The 26,604-nt window shown below is 45.3% G+C and overlaps 1 protein-coding gene across 1 annotated transcript in view; it reads right to left on the reverse strand.

Annotated features, from left to right (window-relative positions):
• The window catches only part of LOC121571992 (ryanodine receptor 2), a gene marked incomplete at its 3' end in the record, with an annotated part of 179,646 nt that extends 153,256 nt beyond the window's left edge, over window positions 1–26,390 (reverse strand). The window contains exons 1-4 of the mRNA XM_045217362.1: window positions 25,623–26,390; window positions 23,917–23,985; window positions 9,131–9,250; window positions 8,287–8,391 (exon numbers count right to left, since the gene is read on the reverse strand). Coding sequence (XP_045073297.1) covers window positions 8,287–8,391; window positions 9,131–9,250; window positions 23,917–23,985; window positions 25,623–26,390 — 1,062 coding nt within the window. The remainder of the gene's footprint in view (window positions 1–8,286; window positions 8,392–9,130; window positions 9,251–23,916; window positions 23,986–25,622) is intronic.
• Window positions 26,391–26,604: the final 214 nt, after the last annotated feature.

Consider the following 26,604-nt stretch of genomic DNA (forward strand, 5'->3'; position numbering starts at 1 on the left):
CTGTCTCCTGGTCTGACTGGTTGGTTCTGGGCCCCCTGTCTCCTGGTCTGACTGATTGGTTCAGGGACCCCTGTCTCTTGGTCTGACTGGTTGGTTCTGGGCCCCCTGTCTCCTGGTCTGACTGGTTGGTTCTGGGCCCCCTGTCTCCTGGTCTGACTGGTTGGTTCTGGGACCCCTGTCTCCTGGTCTGACTGGTTGGTTCTGGGCCCCCTGTCTCCTGGTCTGACTGGTTGGTTCTGGGCCCCCTGTCTCCTGGTCTGACTGGTTGGATCTGGGCCCCCTGTCTCCTGGTCTGACTGGTTGGTTCTGGGCCCCCTGTCTCCTGGTCTGACTGGTTGGTTCTGGGCCCCCTGTCTCCTGGTCTGACTGGTTGGATCTGGGCCCCCTGTCTCTTGGTCTGACTGGTTAGTTCTGGGACCCCTGTCTCCTGATCTGACTGGTTGGTTCTGGGACCCCTGTCTCCTGGTCTGACTGGTTGGTTCTGGGCCCCCTGTCTCCTGGTCTGACTGGTTGGTTCTGGGCCCCCTGTCTCTTGGTCTGACTGGTTGGTTCTGGGCCCCCTGTCTCCTGGTTTGACTGGTTGGTTCTGGGCCCCCTGTCTCCTGGTCTGACTGGTTGGTTCTGGGCCCCCTGTCTCCTGGTCTGACTGGTTGGTTCTGGGCCCCCTGTCTCCTGGTCTGACTGGTTGGTTACGGGCCCCCTGTCTCCTGGTCTGACTGGTTGGTTCTGGGACCCCTGTCTCCTGGTCTGACTGGTTGGTTCTGGGACCCCTGTCTCTTGGTCTGACTGGTTGGTTCTGGGCCCCCTGTCTCCTGGTCTGACTGGTTGGTTCTGGGCCCCCTGTCTCCTGGTCTGAATGGTTGGTTCTGGGCCCCCTGTCTCTTGGTCTGACTGGTTGGTTCTGGGACCACTGTCTCCTGGTCTGACTGGTTGGTTCTGGGAACGCTGTCTCCTGGTCTGACTGGTTGGTTCTGGGACCCCTGTCTCCTGGTCTGACTGGTTGGTTCTGGGCCCCCTGTCTCCTGGTCTGACTGGTTGGTTCTGGGCCCCCTGTCTCTTGGTCTGACTGGTTGGTTCTGGGCCCCCTGTCTCTTGGTCTGACTGGTTGGTTCTGGGACCGCTGTCTCCTGGTCTGGCAGCAGACCAGTACTGGCCTTCAATACTCTTCTGGCTCAGAGAGGGCAGGATTTAATTAGCCACGTTATTCATAGATAAAAAGGTGATTATAAAAAAGTGAATTACACAAATGCAAGTCATGATGGAATATGACACGGCATCTCAGTCTCTGATACGTGGTCCAACATTCTATAAAATGTTTAAATCTGCACTGCAGTTCTGCGCGAAATAACATAATATCACAGTACTGTAGTTCATATCATTTCATCATTCCCTATTATAACATAATATCACAGTCCTGTAGTTCATATCATTTCATCATTCCCTATTATAACATAATATCACAGTACTGTAGTTCATATCATTTCATCATTCCCTATTCCATGTAATTGGCTAATGACTATAATGCTGAGAAAATGTGCTGTACTGAATTATAGTTCATTTGTTAGACTGATATGGTGCATAGCTGCTAGATGTTTATGCTATTCCTGACCTCCATGGGTTAGTAGTGTAGAATAAGGTTGGCTCTAGGAGGAACATTTATATCTAGGTAGATGACTGAATCTATCAACAGGAGATGCTACAGCTTGGTCAACCCTGTGTTGTTGTTGTTGTTGTTGTTGTTGTCAATGTGTTTTGTTCTATTCTGCTCTGCTCTGCTCCGCAGGGTTATGATCTGGGACTATAGCAGGGTCAACCACAGGGTTATGATCTGGGACTATAACAGGGTCAACCACAGGGTTATGATCTGGGACTATAGCAGGTTCAACCACAGGGTTATGATCTGGGACTATAGCAGAGTCAACCACAGGGTTATGATCTGGGACTATAGCAGGGTCAACCACAGGGTTATGATCTGGGACTATAGCAGGTTCAACCACAGGGTTATGATCTGGGACTATAGCAGAGTCAACCACAGGGTTATGATCTGGGACTATAGCAGGTTCAACCACAGAGTTATGATCTGGGACTATAGCAGGTTCAACCACAGGGTTATGATCTGGGACTATAGCAGGTTCAACCACAGGGTTATGATCTGGGACTATAGCAGGTTCAACCACAGGGTTATGATCTGGGACTATAGCAGGTTCAACCACAGGGTTATGATCTGGGACTATAGCAGGGTCAACCACAGGGTTATGATCTGGGACTATAGCAGGGTCAACCACAGGGTTATGATCTGGGACTATAGCAGGTTCAACCACAGGGTTATGATCTGGGACTATAGCAGGTTCAACCACAGGGTTATGATCTGGGACTATAGCAGAGTCAACCACAGGGTTATGATCTGGGACTATAGCAGGGTCAACCACAGGGTTATGATCTGGGACTATAGCAGGTTCAACCACAGGGTTATGATCTGGGACTATAGCAGGTTCAACCACAGGGTTATGATCTGGGACTATAGCAGGGTCAACCACAGGGTTGTGATCTGGGACTATAGCAGGTTCAACCACAGGGTTATGATCTGGGACTATAGCAGGTTCAACCACAGGGTTATGATCTGGGACTATAGCAGGTTCAACCACAGGGTTATGATCTGGGACTATAGCAGGTTCAACCACAGGGTTATGATCTGGGACTATAGCAGGTTCAACCACAGGGTTATGATCTGGGACTATAGCAGAGTCAACCACAGGGTTATGATCTGGGACTATAGCAGGTTCAACCACAGGGTTATGATCTGGGACTATAGCAGAGTCAACCACAGGGTTATGATCTGGGACTATAGCAGGTTCAACCACAGGGTTATGATCTGGGACTATAGCAGGGTCAACCACAGGGTTGTGATCTGGGACTATAGCAGGTTCAACCACAGGGTTATGATCTGGGACTATAGCAGGTTCAACCACAGGGTTATGATCTGGGACTATAGCAGGTTCAACCACAGGGTTATGATCTGGGACTATAGCAGGTTCAACCACAGGGTTATGATCTGGGACTATAGCAGGTTCAACCACAGGGTTATGATCTGGGACTATAGCAGAGTCAACCACAGGGTTATGATCTGGGACTATAGCAGGTTCAACCACAGGGTTATGATCTGGGACTATAGCAGAGTCAACCACAGGGTTATGATCTGGGACTATAGCAGGTTCAACCACAGGGTTATGATCTGGGACTATAGCAGGTTCAACCACAGGGCTAGAATCTGGGACTATAGCAGCACTGACTGACTGGGGAGCAGTTAGCCATACACTGACTGACTGGGGAGCAGTTAGCCATACACTGACTGACTGGGGAGCAGTTAGCCATACACTGACTGACTGGGGAGCAGTTAGCCATACACTGACTGACTGGGGAGCAGTTAGCCATACACTGACTGACTGGGGAGCAGTTAGCCATACACTGACTGACTGGGGAGCAGTTAGCCATACACTGACTGACTGGGGGAGCAGTTAGCCATACACTGACTGACTGGGGAGCAGTTAGCCATACACTGACTGACTGGGGAGCAGTTAGCCATCCACTGACTGACTGGGGAGCAGTTAGCCATACACTGACTGACTGGGGAGCAGTTAGCCATACACTGACTGACTGGGGGAGCAGTTAGCCATACACTGACTGACTGGGGAGCAGTTAGCCATACACTGACTGACTGGGGAGCAGTTAGCCATACACTGACTGACTGGGGAGCAGTTAGCCATATACTGACTGACTGGGGAGCGTTTTACCATACACTGACTGACTGGGGAGCAGTTAGCCATACACTGACTGACTGGGGAGCAGTTAGCCATACACTGACTGACTGGGGAGCAGTTAGCCATACACTGACTGACTGGGGAGCAGTTAGCCATACACTGACTGACTGGGGAGCGTTTTTACCATACACTGACTGACTGGGGAGCAGTTAGCCATACACTGACTGACTGGGGAGCAGTTAGCCATACACTGACTGACTGGGGAGCAGTTAGCCATCCACTGACTGACTGGGGAGCAGTTAGCCATACACTGACTGACTGGGGAGCAGTTAGCCATACACTGACTGACTGGGGAGCAGTTAGCCATACACTGACTGACTGGGGAGCAGTTAGCCATTCACTGACTGACTGGGGAGCAGTTAGCCATACACTGACTGACTGGGGAGCGTTTTTACCATACACTGACTGACTGGGGAGCAGTTAGCCATACACTGACTGACTGGGGAGCGTTTTACCATACACTGACTGACTGGGGAGCAGTTAGCCATACACTGACTGACTGGGGAGCAGTTAGCCATACACTGACTGACTGGGGAGCAGTTAGCCATACACTGACTGACTGGGGAGCAGTTAGCCATACACTGACTGACTGGGGAGCAGTTAGCCATACACTGACTGACTGGGGAGCAGTTAGCCATACACTGACTGACTGGGGAGCAGTTAGCCATATACTGACTGACTGGGGAGCAGTTAGCCATACACTGACTGACTGGGGAGCAGTTAGCCATACACTGACTGACTGGGGAGCAGTTAGCCATACACTGACTGACTGGGGAGCAGTTAACCATACACTGACTGACTGGGGGAGCAGTTAGCCATACACTGACTGACTGGGGAGCAGTTAGCCATACACTGACTGACTGGGGAGCAGTTAGCCATACACTGACTGACTGGGGAGCGTTTTACCATACACTGACTGACTGGGGAGCAGTTAGCCATACACTGACTGACTGGGGAGCAGTTAGCCATACACTGACTGACTGGGGAGCAGTTAGCCATACACTGACTGACTGGGGGAGCGTTTTACCATACACTGACTGACTGGGGAGCAGTTAGCCATACACTGACTGACTGGGGAGCAGTTAGCCATACACTGACTGACTGGGGAGCAGTTAGCCATCCACTGACTGACTGGGGAGCAGTTAGCCATACACTGACTGACTGGGGAGCAGTTAGCCATACACTGACTGACTGGGGAGCAGTTAGCCATACACTGACTGACTGGGGAGCAGTTAGCCATACACTGACTGACTGGGGAGCAGTTAGCCATACACTGACTGACTGGGGAGCAGTTAGCCATACACTGACTGACTGGGGAGCAGTTAGCCATACACTGACTGACTGGGGAGCAGTTAGCCATACACTGACTGACTGGGGAGCAGTTAGCCATACACTGACTGACTGGGGAGCAGTTAGCCATACACTGACTGACTGGGGAGCAGTTAGCCATACACTGACTGACTGGGGAGCAGTTAGCCATACACTGACTGACTGGGGAGCAGTTAGCCATACACTGACTGACTGGGGAGCAGTTAGCCATACACTGACTGACTGGGGAGCAGTTAGCCATACACTGACTGACTGGGGAGCAGTTAGCCATACACTGACTGACTGGGGAGCGTTTTACCATACACTGACTGACTGGGGAGCAGTTAACCATACACTGACTGACTGGGGAGCAGTTAGCCATACACTGACTGACTGGGGAGCAGTTAACCATACACTGACTGACTGGGGAGCAGTTAGCCATACACTGACTGACTGGGGAGCAGTTAGCCATACACTGACTGACTGGGGAGCAGTTAGCCATACACTGACTGACTGGGGAGCGTTTTACCATACACTGACTGACTGGGGAGCAGTTAGCCATACACTGACTGACTGGGGAGCAGTTAGCCATACACTGACTGACTGGGGAGCAGTTAGCCATACACTGACTGACTGGGGAGCGTTTTACCATACACTGACTGACTGGGGGAGCAGTTAGCCATACACTGACTGACTGGGGAGCAGTTAGCCATACACTGACTGACTGGGGAGCAGTTAGCCATCCACTGACTGACTGGGGAGCAGTTAGCCATACACTGACTGACTGGGGAGCAGTTAGCCATACACTGACTGACTGGGGAGCAGTTAGCCATACACTGACTGACTGGGGAGCAGTTAGCCATACACTGACTGACTGGGGAGCAGTTAGCCATACACTGACTGACTGGGGAGCAGTTAGCCATACACTGACTGACTGGGGAGCAGTTAGCCATACACTGACTGACTGGGGAGCAGTTAGCCATACACTGACTGACTGGGGAGCAGTTAGCCATACACTGACTGACTGGGGAGCAGTTAGCCATACACTGACTGACTGGGGAGCAGTTAGCCATACACTGACTGACTGGGGAGCAGTTAGCCATACACTGACTGACTGGGGAGCAGTTAGCCATACACTGACTGACTGGGGAGCAGTTAGCCATACACTGACTGACTGGGGAGCAGTTAGCCATACACTGACTGACTGGGGAGCAGTTAGCCATACACTGACTGACTGGGGAGCGTTTTACCATACACTGACTGACTGGGGAGCAGTTAACCATACACTGACTGACTGGGGAGCAGTTAGCCATACACTGACTGACTGGGGAGCAGTTAGCCATACACTGACTGACTGGGGAGCAGTTAGCCATCCACTGACTGACTGGGGAGCAGTTAGCCATACACTGACTGACTGGGGAGCAGTTAGCCATACACTGACTGACTGGGGAGCAGTTAGCCATACACTGACTGACTGGGGAGCGTTTTACCATACACTGACTGACTGGGGAGCAGTTAGCCATACACTGACTGACTGGGGAGCAGTTAGCCATACACTGACTGACTGGGGGAGCAGTTAGCCATACACTGACTGACTGGGGGAGCAGTTAGCCATACACTGACTGACTGGGGAGCAGTTAGCCATACACTGACTGACTGGGGAGCAGTTAGCCATACACTGACTGACTGGGGAGCAGTTAGCCATACACTGACTGACTGGGGAGCGTTTTACCATACACTGACTGACTGGGGAGCAGTTAGCCATACACTGACTGACTGGGGAGCAGTTAGCCATACACTGACTGACTGGGGAGCGTTTTACCATACACTGACTGACTGGGGAGCAGTTAGCCATACACTGACTGACTGGGGAGCAGTTAGCCATACACTGACTGACTGGGGAGCAGTTAGCCATACACTGACTGACTGGGGAGCAGTTAGCCATACACTGACTGACTGGGGAGCAGTTAGCCATACACTGACTGACTGGGGAGCAGTTAGCCATACACTGACTGACTGGGGGAGCAGTTAGCCATACACTGACTGACTGGGGAGCAGTTAGCCATACACTGACTGACTGGGGAGCAGTTAGCCATACACTGACTGACTGGGGAGCAGTTAGCCATACACTGACTGACTGGGGAGCAGTTAGCCATACACTGACTGACTGGGGAGCAGTTAGCCATACACTGACTGACTGGGGAGCAGTTAGCCATACACTGACTGACTGGGGAGCAGTTAGCCATACACTGACTGACTGGGGAGCAGTTAGCCATACACTGACTGACTGGGGAGCAGTTAGCCATACACTGACTGACTGGGGAGCGTTTTACCATACACTGACTGACTGGGGAGCAGTTAGCCATACACTGACTGACTGGGGAGCAGTTAGCCATACACTGACTGACTGGGGAGCAGTTAGCCATACACTGACTGACTGGGGAGCAGTTAGCCATACACTGACTGACTGGGGAGCAGTTAGCCATACACTGACTGACTGGGGAGCAGTTTCACTAAGGTGTTCTCCTAGACAGCTCCACTCAAAGACCCCAAAGGAGTCCAGGAAGTAAAGCATCAGAACAGCCTGTCTGTCTTGTGGGTCGTCACTAGTTACCACAGCCACAAAGTCATAAACCCTTCCTATTTCTACTATTTATCTTTTTAAAATGTGATTTAAAACATAACCCTTAACCTTAAACCTAACCTTAACCACACTGCAAACCTTATGCCTGACCATAACCTTCAATGAATACCAAAAAGCTAATTATATAGCTAATTGTGACTTTGTGGCTGTGCTATCTAGAGGAAACCAGTCTGTGCTATCTAGAGGAAACCATCTCTGATTGGGCCGTAAATCCATCTGTCTTGGTCACTATAGGAAAGTGGACACCAGCATAGAGACATCTCGTCCCGTCACTGGCAGTGGACCATCCATCAGACCCCATTACAGGCCCTGTCTGAGATAGATAGATCGGGGTGTACTCAGCCCTGCCTGCGATAGATCGATCCACAGACAGACAGACAGACAGACAGACAGACAGACAGACAGACAGACAGACAGACAGACAGACAGACAGACAGACAGACAGACAGATAGATAGATAGATAGATAGATAGATAGATAGATAGATAGATAGATATGTGTGCCCTGTGTACTCACCCCTTCTGCCTTCTCCTCTGTGTTGGCCAGCATCTCCTGCAGGGCCCGTACTGACAGGGACTGCTCCAGGACAAACGTACAGATGGACAGGTCTGGAGGGACATTCTGGAAGAGAACACAGCCAGGTTAGAAGGGAACTGTAGTCCTGGAGCAGGTCAGTCTGGGAAATGTATTCCCTGAGAGGGACTGCTCCAGGACGAACGTCCAGATGGACAGGTCTGGAGGGACATTCTGTCAAAGCCAGGTTAGAAGAGGGCTGAGCATCAACAGTAAATCTACAGTCATTTAGACTGCGGCTCTTGCTAGGGAAAGACCTGAGGCTAGAATGACAAGTACAAGGACTTGCTCAGCCATTAGCCCATACACTACTTTAGCCATTAGCCCATACACTACTTTAGCCATTAGCCCATACACTACTTTAGTCATTAGCCCATACACTGCTTTAGTCATTAGCCCATACACTACTTTAGCCATTAGCCCATACACTACTTTAGTCATTAACCCATACACTACTTTAGTCATTAGCCCATACACTACTTTAGTCATTAGCCCATACACTACTTTAGTCATTAGCCCATACACTACTTTAGTCATTAACCCATACACTACTTTAGCCATTAGCCCATACACTACTTTAGTCATTAGCCCATACACTACTTTAGTTATTAGCCCATACACTACTTTAGCCATTAGCCCATACACTACTTTAGCCATTAGCCCAAACACTACTTTAGTCATTAGCCCATACACTACTTTAGTCATTAGCCCAAACACTACTTTAGTCATTAGCCCATACACTACTCCTGGTGCAATGCAGTCTGGTAGAAGTAATTCCTGTGTTTACCTTAGAGTTGGATGTTGACTCGAGGAAGCAGAGTCTGTTTCCAAAGCCCTCTGCTGCCAGACACAGCTTCTGCTGCTCCTTGTGGACAGTGGCAGAACACTGCAGGACCACCTCGTCATCCTGGGAGACACAGAGACAGAAAGTAGCTGTTATAACCACAACAGAAAACACTGTGGGGTAGAGAGACACGAAGCAGAACCCGTAAAAGAACCAGGACACAGAAACATAGCAGAGAACAACACATCGATAACAACCACCACAGCCTTGTCATCCTAAACAATCTACAGCCTGTGCAAGTTTCTAAGATGTGTGACTTACAGAGTCGAGCCTGCTCCAGGGTGGGCCCTGCCAGCCCAGCCGTCTGTAATGACTAACAAGGGCCAAAGGGGCTCTTTTCAACCGAGTAACTGGCAAGGGAACATCTCAGTCTACACACTGCACTCAGCAGTGTCTAGAGGGGTCAGGCTTTAACCCAGCAAACAGGGGTCATCCTAAGGACATAAGACGTTCCGAGAACGTTCTAGGAACATTAAAACATGACGTTAAGAGGACGTTCAGTACAGGTCCCCCGTTTGGTCGCAGTATAAAGTTACAATAAGGTCGTTTGATGTCTATTAGGGAACGTTACGAAAAGGTTCCTATTTGGTTCTGATAGGACGTTATGCATGGGACATTCAACGACCACAAGGGGGACGTTTCATGATGGTCAAGGGGAGTTCACATGATGGTCCCAAGGGAACGTTCTCTGGAGGACCTTTGTCTATTTCCCTGTAAATTACCAGGACGTCACTGAGGACTTCCATTTGACCAGTCATTAGGAAGCCTTGTGGGGGGGTCTCAGGTGTCCAAACCATTTTAAGGGAAGTGATGAAACGGGGGGTCTCAGGTGTCCAAACCATTTTAAGGGAAGTGATGAAACGGGGGTCTCAGGTGTCCAAACCATTTTAAGGGAAGTGATGAAACGGGGGGTCTCAGGTGTCCAAACCATTTTAAGGGAAGTGATGAAACGGGGGGTCTCAGGTGTCCAAACCATTTTAAGGGAAGTGATGAAACGGGGGGTCTCAGGTGTCCAAACCATTTTAAGGGAAGTGATGAAACGGGTTTTGAGGTAAGTTGGACGATGACAACATGCTTTCATTTAAAAAGAAAGAAAGTCACACGCTCCCAAAAATGTTTTCATGGGTAAACAACGTTGCAGCATCATGATTCTTAGAGATGCCTACATACACTCCGTTACGCCCATAATAAATACATTTTATCTAAAATACAAGACCGTCTTCTAAAATACACAATTCAGTATGTGTGTGTGTTTGTGTGTATGTGTATGTGTGTGTTTGTTTGTGTGCGTGTGTATGTGTGTGTGTGTGTGTGTTTGTGTGTATGTGTATGTGTATGTGTGTGTGTGTTTGTGTGTATGTATGTTTGTGTGTGTATGTGTATGTGTATGTGTGTGTGTGTGTTTGTGTGTATGTGTATGTGTATGTGTGTGTGTGTGTGTGTGTGTGTGTGTGTGTGTGTGTGTGTGTGTGTGTGTGTGTGTGTGTGTGTGTGCGTGCGTGCGTGTGTGTGTGTGTGCGCGTGCGTGACTTGTCTGCCTCCATCACTTCACCCTATCTTTCCATTGGAGGAGCCTGAATGATTGGTGCTTGTGAGAGGGCTGATTACACTGTAGGAGGGGATGGCGGTGGCTGGATCGTTCAGAGACTAACCTTCCCTGGGTGTCTTAACACACACACACACACACACACACACACACACACACACACACACACACAGACACAGACACAGACACAGACACAGACACAGACACAGACACAGACACAGACACAGACACAGACACAGACACAGACACAGACACAGACACAGACACAGACACAGACACAGAACCACCACACACACACACACACACACACACACACACACACACACACACACACACACACACACAGACACAGACACAGACACAGACACAGACACAGACACAGACACAGACACAGACACAGACACAGACACAGACACACACACACAGACACACACACACACACACACACACACACACACACACACACACACACACACACACACACACACACACACACACACACACACACACACACACACACACACACACACACACACACACACACAGACACACACACACACACACACACACACACACACACACACAAACACAAACCAGGTTATTCCTGACAGGATGCTGATAGGACTTGGAGCTCTGCCAACTGAGGAAGAGGCTAAATGCTGCTCCTCAATAACAGGTGGTAAGGCCATCCCTCAGTACCCCCCCTACTGGCACTATAAAGCATTCCCCTGGATGGATTACGTTTCTGTTAGGGATAAAATGATAGTCAACGGGTGAAGAACTGAGTGGGTATGTAGATGCCACAATACCAGGGAGAGTCCTGGAGCATCAGAGATGTATTACTGCTGAGTGGATATATATATAGATACCACAGTACCAGGAAGAGTCCTGGAGCATCAGAGATGTATTACTGCTGGGCACAGTAAGTGTCATGTTGATCTCCAGACTCTTCAGAAGATCCCAACCTGATAAAAGGTGACAAATACAGTATTGGAATGATAGACCTGATCACCGCCGACGATGAGACAGGGAGGAGGTCAGAGACCTGGCCGTGTGGTGCCAGGACAACAACATCTCTCTCAACGTCAGCTAAACAAATGTGCTGATCGTGGACTACAGGAAAAAAGGAGAGCCGAGCATACCCCCATTCACATCGACGGGACTGCAGAGGAGCAGGTCGAGAGCTTCAAGTTCCTTGGTGTCCACATCACTAAGAAATTATCATAATAATAATAATAATAATAATAATATGCCATTTAGCAGACGCTTTTATCCAAAGCGACTTACAGTCATGCGTGCATACATTTTTTGTGTATGGGTGGTCCCGGGGATCGAAGCGTTACAAGCGCCATGCTCTACCAGCTGAGCTACAGAGGACCATGGTTCACACACACCAACATAGTCATGAAGAGGGCACCGATGCCTCTTCCCCCTCAGGAGGCTGAAAAGATTCAGCAAGTAGCTACAGTAGGTATTATATTAATAAGAGGAGGTATTATATTAAAAACAGGAGGTAGTATATTAATAACAGGAGGTATTATATTAATAACAGGAGGTATTATATTAATAACAGGAGGTATTATATTAAAAACAGGAGGTAGTATATTAATAACAGTAGGTATTATATTAAAAACAGGAGGTATTATATTAATAACAGTAGCTATTATATTAATAACAGTAGGTATTGTCTTAATAACAGTAGGTATTATATTAATAACAGGAGGTATTATATTAATAACAGTAGCTACAGTAGGTATTATATTAATAACAGGAGGTATTATATTAATAACAGGAGGTATTATATTAATAACAGGAGGTATTATATTAATACCAGTAGCTACAGTAGGTATTATATTAATAACAGTAGCTACAGTAGGTAGTATATTAATAACAGGAGGTATTATATTAATAACAGTAGGTATTATATTAATAACAGGAGGTATTATATTAATAACAGGAGGTATTATATTAATAACAGGAGGTATTATATTAATAACAGGAGGTATTATATTAATACCAGTAGCTTCAGTAGGTATTATATTAATAACAGGAGGTATTATATTAATAACAGGAGGTATTATATTAATAACAGGAGGTATTATATTAATAACAGTAGCTACAGTAGGTATTGTCTTAATAACAGTAGGTATTATATTAATAACAGTAGGTATTGTCTTAATAACAGTAGGTATTATATTAAAAACAGGAGGTATTATATTAATAACAGTAGCTATTATATTAATAACAGTAGGTATTGTCTTAATAACAGTAGGTATTATATTAATAACAGGAGGTATTATATTAATAACAGTAGCTACAGTAGGTATTATATTAATAACAGGAGGTATTATATTAATAACAGGAGGTATTATATTAATAACAGTAGCTACAGTAGGTATTATATTAAAAACAGGAGGTATTATATTAATAACAGTAGCTACAGTAGGTATTGTCTTAATAACAGTAGGTATTATATTAATAACAGTAGGTATTGTCTTAATAACAGTAGGTATTATATTAATAACAGGAGGTATTATATTAATAACAGTAGCTATTATATTAATAACAGTAGGTATTGTCTTAATAACAGTAGGTATTATATTAATAACAGGAGGTATTATATTAATAACAGGAGGTATTATATTAATAACAGTAGGTATTATATTAATAACAGGAGGTATTATATTAATAACACTAGGTATTATATTAATAACAGTAGGTATTGTCTTAATAACAGTAGGTATTATATTAATAACAGGAGGTATTATATTAATAACAGTAGGTATTATATTAATAACAGTAGGTATTATATTAATAACAGTAGCTACAGTAGGTATTATATTAATAACAGTAGGTATTATATTAATAACAGGAGGTATTATATTAATAACAATAACAAAAGTTTCTCAATACTTTGTTATATACCCTTTGTTGGCAATGACACAGGTCAAACGTTTTCTGTAAGTCTTCACAAGGTTTTCACACACTGTTGCTGGTATTTTGGCCCATTCCTCCATGCAGATCTCCTCTAGAGCAGTGATGTTTTGGGGCTGTCGCTGGGCAACACAGACTTTCAACTCCCTCCAAAGATTTTCTATGGGGTTGAGATCTGGAGACTGGCTAGGCCACTCCAGGACCTTGAAATGTTTCTTACGAAGCCACTAATTCGTTGCCCGGGCAGTGTGTTTGGGATCATTGTCATGCTGAAAGACCCAGCCACGTTTCATCTTCAATGCCCTTGCTGATGGAAGGAGGTTTTCACTCAAAATCTCACGATACATGGCCCCATTCATTCTTTCCTTTACACGGGTCAGTCGTCCTGGTCCCTTTGCAGAAAAACAGCCCCAAAGCATGATGTTTCCACCCCCATGCTTCACAGTAGGTATGGTGTTCTTTGGATGCAACTCAGCATTCTTTGTCCTCCAAACACGACGAGTTGAGTTTTTACCAAAACGTTCTATTTTGGTTTCATCTGACCATATGACATTCTCCCAATCCTCTTCTGGATCATCCAAATGCACTCTAGCAAACTTCAGACGGGCCTGGACATGTACTGGCTTAAGCAGGGGGACACGTCTGGCACTGCAGAATTTGAGTCCCTGGGCGTAGTGTGTTACTGATGGTAGGCTTTGTTACTTTGGTCCCAGCTCACTGCAGGTCATTCACTAGGTCCCCCCGTGTGGTTCTGGGATTTTTGCTCACCGTTCTTGTGATCATTTTGACCCCACGGGGTGAGATCTTGCGTGGAGCCCCAGATCGAGGGAGATTATCTGTGGTCTTGTATGTCTTCCATTTCCTAATAATTGCTCCCACAGTTGATTTCTTCAAACCAAGCTGCTTACCTATTGCAGATTCAGTCTTCCCAGCCTGGTGCAGGTCTACAATTTTGTTTCTGGTGTCCTTTGACAGCTCTTTGGTCTTGGCCATAGTGGAGTTTGGAGTGACTGTTTGAGGTTGTGGACAGGTGTCTTTTATACTGATAACAAGTTCAAACAGGTGCCATTAATACAGGTAACGAGTGGAGGACAGAGGAGCCTCTTAAAGAATAAGTTACAGGTCTGTGAGAGCCAGAAATGTTGCTTGTTTGTAGGTGACCAAATACTTATTTTCCACTATAATTTGCAAATAAATTCATTAAATATCCTACAATGTGATTTTCTGGATTTTTTTCCCTCAATTTGTCTGTCATAGTTGACGTGTACCTATGATGAAAATTACAGGCCTCTGTCATCTTTTTAAGTGGGAGAACATGCACAATTGGTGGCTGACTAAATACTTTTTTTCCCCACCCTATTATATTAATAACAGTAGCTACAGTAGGTTTTATATTAATAACAGGAGGTATTATATTAATAACAGTAGGTATTATATTAATAACAGTAGGTATTATATTAATAACAGTAGCTACAGTAGGTATTATATTAATAACAGTAGGTATTATATTAATAACAGTAGCTACAGTAGGTATTATATTAATAACAGTAGGTATTATATTAATAACAGTAGGTATTATATTAATAACAGTAGGTATTATATTAATAACAGTAGGTATTATTTTAATAACAGTAGGTATTATATTAATAACAGTAGCTATTATATTAATAACAGTAGCTATTATATTAATAACAGTAGCTATTATATTAATAACAGTAGCTACAGTAGGTATTATATTAATAACAGTAGGTATTATATTAATAACAGTTGGTATTATATTAATAACAGTAGGTATTATATTAATAACAGTAGCTACAGGAGATATTATATTAATAACAGGAGGTATAATATTAATAACAGTAGGTATTATATTAATAACAGTAGGTATTATTTTAATAACAGGAGGTATTATATAAATAACAGGAGGTATTATATTAATAACAGTAGGTATTATATTAATAACAGTAGGTAGTATATTAATAACAGTAGGTATTATATTAATAACAGTACAGTAGGTGTTATATTAATAACAGTAGGTATTATTTTAATAACAGGAGGTATTATATTAATAACAGTAGGTATTATATTCCTAAACGATATTATAACCGCGATTGATAATAGACAGTACTGTGCAGCCGTCTTCATCGACCTGGCCAAGGCTTTCGACTCTGTCAACCACCGCATTCTTATTGGCAGACTAAATAGCCTTGGTTTCTCAAATGACTGCCTTGCCTGGTTCACCAACTACTTCTCAGATAGAGTTCAGTGTGTCAAATCGGAGGGCCTGTTGTCTGGACCTATGGCAGTCTCTATGGGGATGCCACAGGGTTCAATTCTTGGGCCGACACTTTTCTCTGTGTATATCAATGATGTCGCTCTTGCTGCTGGTGACTCTCAGATCCACCTCTACGCAGACGACACCATTTTGTATACATCTGGCCCTTCATTGGACACTGTGTTAACAAACATCCAAACGAGCTTCAATGCCATACAACACTCCTTCAGTAGCCTCCAACTGCTCTTAAACACTAGTAAAACTAAATGCATGCTTTTCAATCGAACGCTGCTGGCACCCGCCCACCCGACTAGAATCACCACTCTCGACGGGTCTGACCTAGAGTATGTGGACAACTACAAATACCTAGGTGTCTGGTTAGACTGTAAACTCAACTTCCAGACTCACATAAAGAATCTCCAATCCAAAGTTAAATCTAGAATCGGCTTCCTATTTCGCAACAAAGCCTCCTTCACTCATGCTGCCAAACATGCCCTCGTAAAACTGACTATCCTACCGATCCTTGACTTCGGCGATGTCATTTACAAAATAGCCTCCAACACTCTACTCAGCAAATTGGATGTAGTCTATCACAGTGCCATCCGTTTTGTCTCCAAAGCCCCATACACTACCCACCACTGTGACCTGTACGCTCTTGTTGGCTGGTCCTCACTACATGTTCGTCGTCAAACCCACTGGCTCCAGGCCATCTATAAATCACTGCTAGGCAAATCCCCGCCTTATCTTAGCTCATTGGTCACCATAGCAGCACCCACCCGTAGTCTGCGCTCCAGCAGGTATATCTCACTGGTCATTCCCAAAGCCAACACCTCCTTTGGCCGCCATTCCTTCCAGTTCTCTGCTGCCAATGACTGGAACGAATTGCAAAAATCTCTGAAGCTGGAGACTCTTATCTCCCTCAATAACTTTAAGCATCAGTTGTCAGAGCACCTTACCGATCACTGCACCTGTACACAGCCCATCTGAAATTAGCCCACCCAACTACCTCATCCCTATATTGTTATTTATTTTGCTCTTTTGTACCCCAGTATCTCTATTTGCACATAATCTCTTGCACATCTAGCATTCCAGTGTTAATACTATTATAATTATTTTGCACTATAGCCTATTTATTGCCTTACCTCCATAACTTGCTACATTTGCACACACTGTATATATATTTTCTGTTGTATTTTTGACTTTATGTTTTTTACCCCATATGTAACTCTGTGTTGTTTTTATTGCACTGCTTTGCTTTATCTTGGCCAGGTCGCAGTTGTAAATGAGAACCTGTTCTCAACTGGCTTACCTGGTTAAATAAAGGTGAAAAATAAAAATAAAATAAAAATAACAGTAGCTACAGGAGGTATTATATTAATAACAGTAGCTACAGGAGGTATTATATGAATAACAGTAGCTACAGGAGGTATTATATGAATAACAGTAGCTACAGGAGGTATTATATTAATAACAGTAGGTATTATATGAATAACAGTAGGTATTATATTAATAACAGTAGGTATTATATTAATAACAGTAGGTATTATATTAATAACAGTAGCTACAGGAGGTATTATATTAATAACAGTAGCTACAGGAGGTATTATATTAATAACAGGAGGTATTATATTAAAAACAGTAGCTACAGGAGGTATTATATAAATAACAGTAGGTATTATATTAATAACAGTAGGTATTATATTAATAACAGTAGCTACTGGAGGTATTATATTAATAACAGTAGCTACAGGAGGTATTATATTAATAACAGTAGCTACAGGAGGTATTATATTAATAACAGTAGGTACAGGAGGTATTATATTAATAACAGTAGCTACAGGAGGTATTATATTAATAACAGTAGCTACAGGAGGTATTATATTAATAACAGGAGGTATTATATTAAAAACAGTAGCTACAGGAGGTATTATATTAATAACAGTAGGTATTATATTAATAACAGTAGCTACAGGAGGTTTTATATTAATAACAGGAGGTATTATATTAAAAACAGTAGCTACAGGAGGTATTATATTAATAACAGTAGGTATTATATTAATAACAGTAGCTACTGGAGGTATTATATTAAAAACAGTAGCTACAGGAGGTATTATATTAATAACAGTAGGTATTATATTAATAACAGTAGGTATTATATTAATAACAGTAGCTACAGGAGGTATTATATTAATAACAGGAGGTATTATATTAAAAACAGTAGCTACAGGAGGTATTATATTAATAACAGTAGGTATTATATTAATAACAGTAGGTATTATATTAATAACAGTAGCTACTGGAGGTATTATATTAATAACAGTAGCTACAGGAGGTATTATATTAATAACAGTAGCTACAGGAGGTATTATATTAAAAACAGTAGCTACAGGAGGTATTATATTAATAACAGTAGGTATTATATTAATAACAGTAGGTATTATATTAATAACAGTAGCTACAGGAGGTATTATATTAATAACAGTAGGTATTATATTAATAACAGTAGATATTATATTAATAACAGTAGCTAGAGGAGGTATTATATTAATAACAGGAGGTATTATATTAATAACAGTAGGTATTATATTAATAACAGTAGCTACAGGAGGTATTATATTAATAACAGTAGCTACAGGAGGTATTATATTAATAACAGTAGCTAGAGGAGGTATTATATTAATAACAGTAGCTACAGGAGGTATTATATTAATAACAGTAGCTACAGGAGGTCAGTGCCACATAAGCAGGGTGTGACAGAGAGACGATGCTAATCGTATACTAATCCTATTTACAGTAAGATCCAGTAACCTTGCCGTGTGTGTGTGGTATTAATGGACAGTGGCCCAGAAGCTCATCACACAATAGTGTCCTCAATAACCCGGTGACAGTAGACAGGCTACTACACTAGACAGGCTACTACACTAGACAGGCTACTACACTAGACAGGCTACTACACTAGACAGGCTACTATACTAGACAGGCTACTATACTAGACATGCTACTACACTAGACAGGCTACTACACACTAGACAGGCTACTACACTAGACAGGCTACTACACACTAGACAGGCTACTACACTAGACAGGCTACTACACTAGACAGGCTACTACACTAGACAGGCTACTATACTAGACAGGCTACTACACTAGACAGGCTACTATACTAGACAGGCTACTATACTAGACAGGCTACTACACTAGACAGGCTACTATACTAGACAGGCTACTACACTAGACAGGCTACTATACTAGACAGGCTACTATACTAGACATGCTACTACACTAGACAGGCTACTACACTAGACAGGCTACTACACACTAGACAGGCTACTACACTAGACAGGCTACTACACACGAGATAGGCTATTACACTAGACAGGCTACTATACTAGACAGGCTACTATACTAGACAGGCTACTACACTAGACAGGCTACTACACACTAGACAGGCTACTACACTAGACAGGCTACTACACTAGACAGGCTACTACACTAGACAGGCTACTATCCTAGACAGGCTACTATACTAGACAGGCTACTACACTAGACAGGCTACTACACTAGACAGGCTACTACACTAGACAGGCTACTATACTAGACAGGCTACTACACTAGACAGGCTACTACACTAGACAGGCTACTACACTAGACAGGCTACTATACTAGACAGGCTACTATACTAGACAGGCTACTACACTAGACAGGCTACTACACTAGACAGGCTACTATCCTAGACAGGCTACTATACTAGACAGGCTACTACACTAGACAGGCTACTACACTAGACAGGCTACTATCCTAGACAGGCTACTATACTAGACATGCTACTACACTAGACAGGCTACTATACTAGACAGGCTACTACACTAGACAGGCTACTACACACTAGACAGGCTACAACACTAGACAGGCTACTACACTAGACAGGCTACTATACTAGACAGGCTACTACACTAGACAGGCTACTATACTAGACAGGCTATTACACTAGACAGGCTACTACACTAGACAGGCTACTACACACTAGACAGGCTACTATACTAGACAGGCTACTATACTAGACAGGCTACTACACTAGACAGGCTACTATACTAGACAGGCTACTACACACTAGACAGGCTACTACACTCGACAGGCTACTACACTAGACAGGCTACTATACTAGACAGGCTACTACACTAGACAGGCTACTACACTAGACAGGCTACTACACACTAGACAGGCTACTATACTAGACAGGCTACAACACTAGCAGTAGACACAAAGTCACATGAGTAAACTCTAGATGGGTGCTGCAGGGAGGGATGCTGTTAAAAATAAAAGCTAGACTAGAGGAGCACGGAATCAAATCCCATCTATCCTGACTATGCTTTAATCACGATTTAGATCGGATGAGACAGTTTCACAAGCACAGACACGAACATATCCAGAAAAACACATACAGTGTATAGACATGCACGTCACTCACACTCACTCACTCATACCCAGGCGTAGGCACACACACACACACACACACACACACACACACACACAGAGAGAGAGCGTTACACACACACACACACATGCACACAGATATACACACTCATAACAGTAAACACACAGAAGTGCTGTAAGCTAGTGACTGCATTCTAAGCTCCTTAGCAGCTAAACATAAATACTATACATCTCTGGATATTATCCAGTTAATTATCAACCTGTCAGCTCAGTTATCATACAGCTACATTACACCATCTCTAATCCTGCTAGGATACTTTTTTTAGAGCTAAAGTAAAGCGTGCAGTTAAATAGGGAATTAGAGTGGGCGATGATGCTATGCTAGTACATAGCTAGCTCTATCAACCATGATGCTATGCAGTATAGAGCTAACTCTTATCAACCATGATGCTATGCTAGCACATAGCTAGCTCTATCAACCATGATGCTAGGACATAGCTAACTCTATCAACCATGATGCTATGCTAGTACATAGCTAGCTCTATCAACCATGATGCTAAGACATAGCTAGCTCTATCAACCATGATGCTAGCACACAGCTAGCTCTATCAACCATGATGCCAGTACATAGCTAGCTCTATCACCCATGATGCTATGCTAGTACAAAGCTAGCTCAATCCACCATGATGCTAGTACATAGCTAGCTCTATCAACCATGATGCTAGTACATAGCTAGCTCTATCACCCATGATGCTAGTACATAGCTAGCTCTATCACCCATGATGCTAGTACATAGCTAGCTCTATCAACCATGATGCTATGCTAGTACAAAGCTAGCTCAATCAACCATGATGGTATGCTAGTACAAAGCTAGCTCAATCAACCATGATGGTATGCTAGATAGCTCTATCAAGCATGATGCTATGACATAGCTACCTCTATCAACCATGATGCTATCCTAGCACATAGCTAGCTCTATAAACCATGATGCTAGTACATACACTATATATATAAAAGTATGTGGACACACCTTCAAATTAGTGGATTCGGCTATTTCAGCCAAACCAGTTGCTGACAGGTGTATAAAATCGAGCACACAGCCATGCAGTTTCCATAGACAAACATTGGCAGTAGAATGGCCTTACTGATGAGCTCAGTGACTTTCAACATGGCACCGTCATAGGATGCCACCTTTCCAACAAGTCAGTTTGTCAAATTTCTGCCCTGCTAGAGCTGTGCCAGTCAACTGTAAGTGCTGTTATTGTGAAGTGGAAACGTCTAGGAGCAACAAAGGCTCAGCCGCGAAGTTGTAGGTCACACAAGCTCACAGAACGGGACCGCCGAGTGCTGAAGCGCGTAGAGGGTAAAAATCGTCTGTCCTCGGTTGCAACACTCACTACCGAGTTCCAAACTGCCTCTGGAAGCAACGTCAGCACAATAACTGTTCGTCGGGAACTTCATGAAATGGGTTTCCATGGCCGAGCAGCCACACACAAGCCTAAGATCACCATGCGCAATGCCAAGCGTCGGCTGGAGTGGTGTAAAGCTCGCCACCATTGGACTCTGGAGCAGTGGAAACGCGTTCTCTGGAGTGATGAATCACGCTTTGCCATCTGGAAGTCCGACGGACGAAACCGGGTTTGGAGGATGCCAGAGAACGCTTCCTGCGCCAATGCATAGTTTAGTGGAGGAGGAATAATGGTCTGGGGCTGTTTTTCATGGTTCGGGCTAGGCCCCTTAGTTCCAGCGAAAATAAATCTTAACACTACAGCATACAATGACATTCTAGACAATTCTGTGCTTCCAACTTTGTGGCAACAGTTTGGGGATGGCCCTTTCCTGTTTCAGCATGACAATGCCCCCGTGCACAAAGCAAGGTCCATACAGAAATGGTTTATCGAGATCGGTGTGGAAGAAGTTGACTGGCCTGCACAGAGCCCTGACCTCAACCCCATCGAACACCTTTGGGATGAATTGAAAGGCCGACTGCGAGCCAGGCCTAATCGCCCAACATCAGTGCCCGACCTCACTAATGCTTGTGGCTGAATGGAAGCAAGTCCCCGCAGTAATGTTCCAACATCTAGTGGAAAGCCTTCCCAAAAGAGTGGAGGCTGTTATAGCAGCAAAGGGGGGACCAACTCCATATTAATGCCCATGATTTTGGAATGAGATGTTCGACAAGCATACTTTTGGTCATGTAGTATAGCTATCTCTATCAACCATGATGCTATGCTAGCACATCGCTAGCTCTATCAACCATGATGCTATGGTAGTACATAGCTAACTATATCAGCCATGAATTAAAGGTGGGAGTTGATAGCAGCATGCCAGCATATTTAGCCTAACTGCTCTCAGCAGGAATATAGCATTTTTATGAGTATGAGAATGACAGCATCATGCTAGAGCATAGCTAAAACTCTATAAACTATGCGGTTAAACAGATGATTTGGTGGGAGATGATAGCATGCATGCTAGTGCATAGTTAGCTAGTTCCTCTCAGCATGGGCTGGATGGGCTAGCATGCTAGTGCATAGTTAGCTAGTTCCTCTCAGCATGTGCTGGATGGGCTAGCATGCTAGTGCATAGTTAGCTAGTTCCTCTCAGCATGAGCTGGATGGGATAGCAGCTAGTGCATAGTTAGCTAGTTCCTCTCAGCAGGGGCTAGGTGGGCTAGCAGCTAGTGCATAGTTAGCTAGTTCCTCTCAGCAGGGGCTAGGTGGGATAGCAGCTAGTGCATAGTTAGCTAGTTCCTCTCAGCAGGGGCTAGGTGGGCTAGCAGCTAGTGCATAGTTAGCTAGTTCCTCTCAGCAGGGGCTAGGTGGGATAGCAGCTAGTGCATAGTTAGCTAGTTCCTCTCAGCAGGGGCTAGGTGGGCTAGCAGCTAGTGCATAGTTAGCTAGTTCCTCTCAGCAGGGGCTAGGTGGGCTAGCAGCTAGTGCATAGTTAGCTAGTTCCTCTCAGCAGGGGCTAGGTGGGATAGCAGCTAGTGCATAGTTAGCTAGTTCCTCTCAGCAGGGGCTAGGTGGGCTAGCAGCTAGTGCATAGTTAGCTAGTTCCTCTCAGCAGGGGCTAGGTGGGCTAGCAGCTAGTGCATAGTTAGCTAGTTCCTCTCAGCAGGGGCTAGGTGGGCTAGCAGCTAGTGCATAGTTAGCTAGTTCCTCTCAGCAGGGGCTAGGTGGGCTAGCAGCTAGTGCATAGTTAGCTAGTTCCTCTCAGCAGGGGCTAGGTGGGATAGCAGCTAGCTAGCAGGATCATGTAATGGAGCGTTCAGAATAGCTCATCAGCCTCCACTGTCACCTTGCCTGTGGGAGGCTTACAGAGAGAGCAGCACCTGTGGCAAACACACACACACAAGCGCAAACACACACACACACAAGCGCAAACACACACACACACAAGCACAAACATACACACACACACAAACACAAGCGCAAAGAAAAGCACAAAAATACGCTTGTGCTCAAACATACAGACACATGATCACACTCGGAAGCAAACATAGACGCATCCACACATCACACACACCCACCCATATCCTACACTCTCATAAGACATGCCAGGCAGAATCACAGTGGGTGAGAGAAAGGCTCTTCTGGAGAAACAGGCTTCCTAGAAAACATCAGAGACACAGAGATAGAGAGGGGGGATTCCATAGTTACATTCCAGAAACATTTAATTACCTTTATCTACGTCCTCATAAACTAAATTATTGGTTCAGTTCTCTTTTTTTATGGACTATAGTAGACGTTTTCATTGTCTTTGGGAGAGAAAGAGAGACAGGAAGAGAGGAGTGACGCAGAGAGAGAGAGAGAGACAGAGAGACAGAGAGCGAGACAAAGAGAGAGAGAGAGACAGAGAGAGAGAAAGAGAGAGAGAGAACGAGAGACAGAGAGAGCGAGAGAGTGAGAGAGCGAGCGAGAGAGAGCGAGAGCGAGAGCGAGAGAGAGCGAGAGCGCGAGAGAGCGAGAGCGCGAGAGAGCGAGAGCGCGAGAGAGCGAGAGACAGCGAGAGAGAGAGCAAGAGACAGAGAGAGAGCGAGAGACAGAAAGAGAGAGAGACAGAAAGAGAGAAAGAGAGAGACAGAGACGATGCTTGCTGAATCATCCGCAGCCTATTAGCTGCTACCACTTGTCACCACCCTCATGTCATACTCACTCTCACACACGCAGCACGTAGCACCACAAAAACTACCACCAAGGAAGGGTTGAGGGAGAGTTAGAGAGTAAACAAATTGGGATTCTCTTTCTCTCTCTAACTCGGTCTCCATCTTGATTCTCTCTCTCTCTCTCTCTCTCTCTCTCTCTCTCTCTCTCTCTCTCTCTCTTTTATTTCATCCATTTTAGAATTAGGCCGTAACGTCACAAAATGTGGAAAAAGTCAAGGGGTCTGAATACTTTCAGAAGGCACTGTAAGTTTATTTATTTTCCCTTTTGTACTTTAACTATTTGCACATCGTTACAACACTGTATATATACATAATATGGCATTTGAAATGTCTCTATTATTTTGGAACTTGTGTGAGTGTAATGTTTACTGGTCATTTTTATTGCTTATTTCACTTTTGTTTATTATGTATTTCACTTGCTTTGGCAATGTTAACATATGTTTCCCACGTCAATAAAGTCCCTTGAATTGAATTGAATTGGGAGAGCTAACCAGCTAGCCAGCTAGCCAAGAGGAACCCAGAGGAGAAAAAAGTGCAAAACTCCGTCAGCAACCTCGAAAAGCGAGTAGCTAAGAAGATAACTGTAGAGAACTAGAAGAGAGAACAGTCAGCTATTTTCTTGGTATTTTACTAAATTTAGGAGAGCAACCGCTAAACTAGGCTAGGCTAGAAACTAAAAAGAGCACTGGGCAGTTAGAATTTCTCTCCCCTTTCTGATGAGTGCAGCAGCATCCTCTGCCCCTCCCCCCACCAAACTGCAGCAGTATAACAGCACCCCCTCCCCCACAGAACAGCAGCCCTGTGAGGACATGCCCCCACTCCTCCTACACAGAGGCCATTCCAATATACTACCCCCCAGAGGCCAAAAACGATCATGCACGCAAACAGCAAAAAGCACAAACTTTTGAGGGAGAGACCAGAGACTCTGTTTGCAGACCTATACAAGAACGATGATGTCAGCAACCTAATTGTCTTCACAGAGCAGCCAAGTGCATGGCGCTGGGCAGTAAAGGCCCCCTCGGGCAAAACAGAGGGAATTTGTAATGGATGGAAAGTCCACTTTCAGGGACTGTCCCCCCACCCTGAGTGAGACACAGAGCACCCCCACTCCAGGCTGCCCCACAGATGAGCAGTCCCCAGAGGAGAGTGACACCCCCAGTTTAGAACAGCCATCTCTACACAGCATCATCAGCAACCTGACGAAGAAGTTGTTCTTGATGGAGGTAGAGCCCCCTGATGGACGAAGAGCCCCCTGATGAAGGTAGAGCCCCCTGATGGAGGAAGAGCCCCTGATGGAGGTTGAGCCCCCTGATGGAGGAAGAGCCCCCTGATGGAGGAAGAGCCGCGATAGAGGTAGAGCCCCCTGATGGAGGAAGAGCCCCCTGATGGAGGTTGAGCCCCCTGATGGAGGAAGAGCCCCCTGATGGAGGAAGAGCCCCCTGATAGAGGTTGAGCCCCCTGATAGAGGTAGAGCCCCCTGATGGAGGTAGAGCCCCCTGATGAAGGTAGAGCCCCCTGATGGAGGAAGAGCCCCCTGATGGAGGTTGAGCCACCTGATGTAGAGCCCCCTGATGAAGGTAGAGCCCCCTGATGGAGTTAGAGCCCCCTGATTGAGGTTGAGCCCCCTGATGGAGGTAGAGCCCCCTGATTGAGGTTGAGCCCCCTGATGGAGGTAGAGCCCCCTGATGGAGGAAGAGCCCCCAGATGGAGGTTGAGCCCCCTGGTGGAGGTAGAGCCCCCTGATGGAGGTAGAGCCCCGATGGAGGTAGAGCCCCCTGATGAAGGTAGAGCCCCGATGGAGGTAGAGCCCCCTGATGGAGGTAGAGCCAGCAGGAGAGGGTGGCTTCATCACTGAGGAGTAATGACCTGGGGGCCCAGCAGGAGAGGGTGGCTACATCACTGAGTAATGACCTGGGGGCCCAGCAGGAGAGGGTGGCTACATCACTGAGGAGTAAGGACCTGGGGGGCCCAGCAGGAGAGGGTGGCTACATCACTGAGGAGTAATGACCTGGGGGCCCAGCAGGAGAGGGTGGCTACATCACTGAGGAGTAATGACCTGGGGG

This window comes from Coregonus clupeaformis, unplaced genomic scaffold (genome assembly GCF_020615455.1).
Source record: "Coregonus clupeaformis isolate EN_2021a unplaced genomic scaffold, ASM2061545v1 scaf1028, whole genome shotgun sequence".
Classification (NCBI taxonomy): Eukaryota; Metazoa; Chordata; class Actinopteri; order Salmoniformes; family Salmonidae; genus Coregonus; species Coregonus clupeaformis.